General features: G+C 39.6%; 1 protein-coding gene across 1 annotated transcript; it reads right to left on the bottom strand.

The window, feature by feature from the left end:
• Positions 1-1,654: 1,654 nt before the first annotated feature.
• On the bottom strand, positions 1,655-5,132 carry SNAI2 (snail family transcriptional repressor 2). The gene is made up of 3 exons (XM_061354835.1): positions 4,978-5,132; positions 3,868-4,413; positions 1,655-2,913 (listed from the first exon to the last, which is right to left on the bottom strand). Exons 1-3 carry the CDS (start codon positions 5,054-5,056, stop codon positions 2,732-2,734), a joined length of 807 nt encoding a protein of 268 aa, XP_061210819.1. The 5' UTR covers positions 5,057-5,132; the 3' UTR covers positions 1,655-2,731.
• Between the last annotated feature and the right edge of the window lie 209 nt (positions 5,133-5,341).

The following is a 5,341-nucleotide window of genomic DNA, read 5'->3' as shown; positions in this document are numbered from 1 at the left end:
TTAATTGTCATCTCCAAATCAGACCAGTTCCACTTGTGTTTGGTTTAGCATACTGTATTTTGATGAAGTTTTCATCTGATTTCCCTTAAGGACAACAGTAGCATTTCCACTCATTCAAGAAGTCAGGATCTTATGCTATTTCATTTACTATGGGCGTTGAGAATTTAAAGTGTGAATTAAAACAATGGAAAAGCCTTTGTGACATGACACAGGAGAGCAAACCTAGAACTTTGACAGTACAAATAGCTGTTGACTGTCAGAGCTTTCCTCATATTGTAGTAAACTTTGTTCTGGGAAGAGAAAGCTTCACAAAGAGCCACTGGAGCCTAAGAACTTCAAAGAGAATGACATGGAAGTGCAAATCAATAAAGTAACCACATGAAACTTTTTAAGGTTATTTGATGCCTTCATATGTTCATTTCAAACTGTTACCTCACAAATTCCCACTAACCCTATCTTTCTTTAACTCTCTAGCTATTTCCTGAAGAGAAAAAAAATCTAGCAGGATCTGGGGAATTGTTGTTATAACCACGAGATTTTGTCAGAATATGCGTGGAGAATATGAGAAGCTTCATTTGAGTTGATCTTCTTGCAGTATCATGCTTCCTGTGGAGAACAGGTACAAAACTTCCATCATGTGCCTATTGCTTGCATTACTCGAGTGCAGCCCTGTTGCAGCAGTCCTCTGCAGCACTCAGCTGGAGGAGTCAAAAGGCATGCATGGTCTATTGCATTAGTTTGCTGAAAAGTACTCTTTTTCAAGAAAAGTGCACCTTTTATTTATCCATCAGTAACATTCTTGATAAATTGTTTTCACTATTACTTGCTCCTGCTGGTACCCGAATGTAGGCATTAATGTAGTCTTTAGACTGGATGGCAACCAGCGCTTATCTGTTTTCTAGCTTCCTACTTTGTTACAAATTAAAAACAGTGTTGTTTTGAACTAGTCAGTAATGATGAGACATGATTTGTTGATGTTGTAATGCTTTTATATAGTTCATATCTTGAAGTCCTTAGTCAAATCATCTGAAGAAAAATATTTCTACTTTTTATTACTGAATAATCCTTTCCTGTGATATATTAGCTGATACAAAGACATAATACATTCACTTGGCAGTTCTGATATGTAAGATACTTTAATAAAAATATCTTTCATCTTCCTGAAATGGCCATATAAAGTATATAGTACTGTGACTTGACTACTACTTTAAAAGAACATCATGCAAACTTTACTGAACACCTATAGGGCTCTGCTGACTTTAATGAACTTTGGATCAGGTCCAGATTTCCTAATATGTGAGTCTCAGGAAAAAGTATTATAAAAGGCTGCCCTGTTAAAATTCAAGAAAGGAGCTTCTTTTAAACGTTTTTGAAAAAATATACTTCACAATATTGTCATACCATTTTAAGTAGCAAAAAAGCAAGGGTGTTTGAAAGCAGTGACTCTAGAGAAATGCTCTGTACGGTTTTAAATGGTTTAAAATGCAATGGGTATATGCCTTTCTAATGTCCAGTATGTGCAAACTAAGGATTGGCATCTGAAATCTACTTTTGTCTTCATTTGGTTGTGTAGAGACAATTGCATTTTTCTGTGTTTCAAAGCCTTGATAAACCAGACCCAGCAGTTTTCTTTAATTAGAACAAACAACAGAAATCTTACTTAAAAATGTTTATTGTAAAAAAGTGGCTAGAAAACAACATAAATTTCACTTCACACTTTCTTCAAGTTATCTATAGATGCTGCTATAGGCAACAATTCGCTTTCATTCATGACACGTTCAATCATATAAAAATAAAAATATTTACATTATGTCCACATACTTTACAAAATCATCAATAAAAAAGGCACTTGGAGGGGTAATGCTGAAAATATTGCATTTCCTTTGTGCATTTAAAAAAAATAACTGTCAAACTCCCGTGAACCCCTCTCTTGCACTTATTCCCGTTTTTTAAGAAAGATTAAAGTTTAGAGGAACTATTCCATGTTACAGGTGGTCAAGCATGCACCAGGAATGTGTGAAGCTACAGTCTTTTTCTCCTTTAAAAAAGGCACATGCGGTTAATTTGTGGCTTTCCATTTTTCATACATTCTCTTACATGTGTTTTTTTTTTTTTCTCTCTTAATTATGCAGTTTTAAAGCTTTTCGGATCATTAATGAAGACCTTGGCTTCTAATAAAATAAAATAAAAACACAGCAATGAATAATATTAAACATTTACTAAGGTAAACTCGGAATACTTTTTAAGGCACCTGAGACAAATGGTGTCTAGCAAGATTCACTTGGGTAGTATTTTTACTGAGAGTTCCACTTAAAATACTGTTTCTTTGGTTGAAATGGCTTGGCAGGAATGTATTGTTAACTTTGTAGCCTTTTCTAAGCAAGAAAAGACGACCTACATTTGGCTTCATCTATGAAGAAAGCCGATAACGCTTCTTCCTTTAGATCTACTTGAAATGTCATGCATGGTGTCTTTCCCCATATTTGAGAATTCACACTTAAAAATGCAGATGTGTGACTGAACAGAAACTACTTAAAGCTCATTTCTACTGACATTCTAAGTTCTTCCACTATTTGGTTTTTTTTTTTTATTGTTTGATGGTGGTTTGGTTGTGGGTTGTTTTTTTTTTTTGGCTGAAAAGGAGATGAGAAAACGCCTTTGGATTTCCACTTATCATTTGGAACAGGAGTGGAGAAATGCATTGAGTCCAGGTAAACATTGACTGCATGACTCAGTGTGCTACACAGCAGCCAGATTCCTCATGTTTGTGCAGAAGAGACATTCTGGAGAAAGTTTTGGAGCAATTTTTGCACTGGTATTTCTTCACATCTGAGTGGGTCTGCAGATGAGCCCTCAGATTGGATCTGTCTGCAAAAGCCCTGTTGCAGTGAGGACAGGAAAACGGCTTCTCTCCTAAAAAGGAAACATCAAGGGAAAATAGGATAAAGCTTTAAAAAAAAGAAGAAATACATGTTTAGGACAGATAAAGCCTGTGGTTATCAGAAGAAACAAATGAACAAGCAGAAAGGATTTGTTATAATAAAGAATGTGCAATAAAAGGTTAATGGTGCCACAGATACAACAGCTTTCAGCTCTGCTCACTGTACTTGCAGAATTCAGTCTTTGCAGAATACGCTGATAAGTGCAGTCTCAGAGGAGAAGCTGCTGACACCACCTGCATCTACAGGTGCTAGCAGTGCTTTTAGGCTGGGCTTCTCCAAAAGTTTCACATATTTTCCTAGAATTTTTTCTGCTTAGAGCTGCGTGAGGCACTGGGGGCAAGGGCTTCTGACAGAAAAGCAGCAAACATCTGTACAGACATTACACTGTACCCAGTGTTATACTCAAAAGCAAGTTTTTGCCTCCAGAGAGAAAAAAATCCCCAGCTTCAGTGATGATGCATTTCTAATCCTGAAGGACTTGACATAGTGCCTGCAAAACATGCCAGCCACTTAAGGAGCTAAAACGTAGCCCCTCATACATTGACTTTCTGGCTTTGCTCTTCATTTCAGAATCAGCTGGAGCCTTCTCAAAATTAGCAATTTCCAAAGCCTGAGAGTTAACATAAAATCCTTAAAGAAAAACGTTCAGCTAGTGGAAATGGGCTAAATCATCCTAAAACTATCAAGGGAGAAATGCTGATTTATACCAGCATCTGACCCACAGTTATGAGACCATGCTACACTCCCTCCCACCCATCCTCCAAGAGGGAGAATTAAGCCTTTCAATGACACATTTGAAATTCTGAGGATGCTTTTCAAGGTTAGTAAAGAAACACTGCTGCTTTTTTCACCTGTGGAGAAAAATAGTAAAAAGGCATCCTGACATTATAGCAACAAAGACAGCAACTGTAATGGTTGTTCTTACCAGTGTGAGTTCTAATGTGTCCTTGAAGTAGCCAGGGTCTAGAGAAAGCTTTGCCACAGATCTTGCAGACACAAGGTAGTGTGTGGGTCCTGATGTGCATCTTAAGCGCTCCCAGGCTGACATATTCCTTGTCACAGTACTTGCAGCTGAACGATTTCCTAGACTGGGCATCACAGTGCAGCTGCTTATGTTTGGCCAAGCCAGAGAAAGTTGAATAGGTCTTGTTGCATAAACTGCACTGGAACTTTTCAGCTTCGATTGCATGGGGGTCTGAAAGCTTGGACTGGATTCTCTCTTCTTCATCACTAATGGGACTTTCTGAACCGCTGTGATCTTTGGAGGAGGTGTCAGAAGGTGGAGGTGGGCTGACTCTTCCCAGAGATGAGGGGTATCCAGAAAGAGGAGAGAGGTCGTTGGGTAATGGAGACGGTAGCAGCCCGGTTGTAGTCCACACAGTAATGGGATTGTAGGCTACTGAGCTCAGGATCTCTGGCTGTGGTATGATAGGGACTGGATAGCTTTCATACAGGTATGGGGATATAATCACTGGAGAAAGAAGAAAATTTTAAGGTAAGAGAACCAAAAAGTATTTCAAGAGGCAGCAAAATGAACATTTTAGGGATTAAAAGGTGTATAAATTAAACGGTATGGTCATCTAATATAAGGAGGATTAGGGAAATACTATTTCATACATAATATGCTGTTGGGTAGAGCCAGTGCCCTTAAACAAACAAATTACAATTGGAGCGTCTTTTCAAGGCAGCATGCTGTTTCTGAACCTATGCAGCCTGGTACAACGAAGCAGTGAAACTTCCTGAAGGAACTGTATGAAAGCTTTGATTCTACCACCAGCAGATACAGTACAGGAAAACTCCAAATCCGCTCCAAGTAACTTGAGTTCAAGTGGATGAGCAAACTTTTATGATTCATTATGGGCAGCGCTGACATGTTTCTTAAAACTCCTTCCTTATAAGCAAAAGAAAAAAAGAGCTAGGAATGAACTAACCCATTCCCTCAAGCCTTAAAAGCAATCCCACCCCTCCTCATTACTGCCACGCAATGAGCGCAACCTCAGAAGCAACGCGGTGGCATTAGATTTCGTTTTGTTACCTGTATGAGTGTCCAGCTCACTGTAATTTGGTTTCTTGGATGAATTGAAATGTTTCTTGACCAGGAAGGAGCGCGGCATTTTGGATGCAAGGCTTCCCCTTCTCCCAGGCTCTCTTCGTGGGTCGGCGTAGCGGTCCCGGCGGGTGTGCAGCACACACACAAACACACGCACGCACGCACGCACACACTATCACTGCGAGCGCATCGGTCCCTACCGCACTGCCTGCCGCGCGCAGTCCATCCACTCCGGCTGTGTGTAGCGGCAGTGCAGAGGCGCCTTGAAAACTGCTGTAAATACCCACTAGTCAGGTGCAGGGGGGAAGGGTTTTCCTCTCCTCCAATCACTTCGGGATGTTCTCAAGCA

The sequence above is a fragment of the Neopsephotus bourkii genome, unplaced genomic scaffold, assembly GCF_033783945.1.
Source record: "Neopsephotus bourkii isolate Nb327-2 ecotype Australia unplaced genomic scaffold, CSIRO-AGI_Nbou_v1 NB_753, whole genome shotgun sequence".
Classification (NCBI taxonomy): Eukaryota; Metazoa; Chordata; class Aves; order Psittaciformes; family Psittacidae; genus Neopsephotus; species Neopsephotus bourkii.
The sequence above is the reverse complement of the archived record's forward strand: the minus strand, read 5'-3'. Positions and strand labels throughout refer to the sequence as shown.

Bases quoted from the DNA above. Each gene is read 5' to 3' on its own strand.
- SNAI2 (XM_061354835.1), bottom strand. From the start codon at position 5,056: ATGCCGCGCTCCTTCCTGGTCAAGAAACATTTCAATTCATCCAAGAAA. The intron at 4,414-4,977 runs GTAACAAAACGA...TTCTTTCTCCAG, and splicing joins TGAGCTGGACACTCATACAG to TGATTATATCCCCATACCTG. The intron at 2,914-3,867 runs GTAAGAACAACC...TTTCCTTTTTAG, and splicing joins ACACATTAGAACTCACACTG to GAGAGAAGCCGTTTTCCTGT.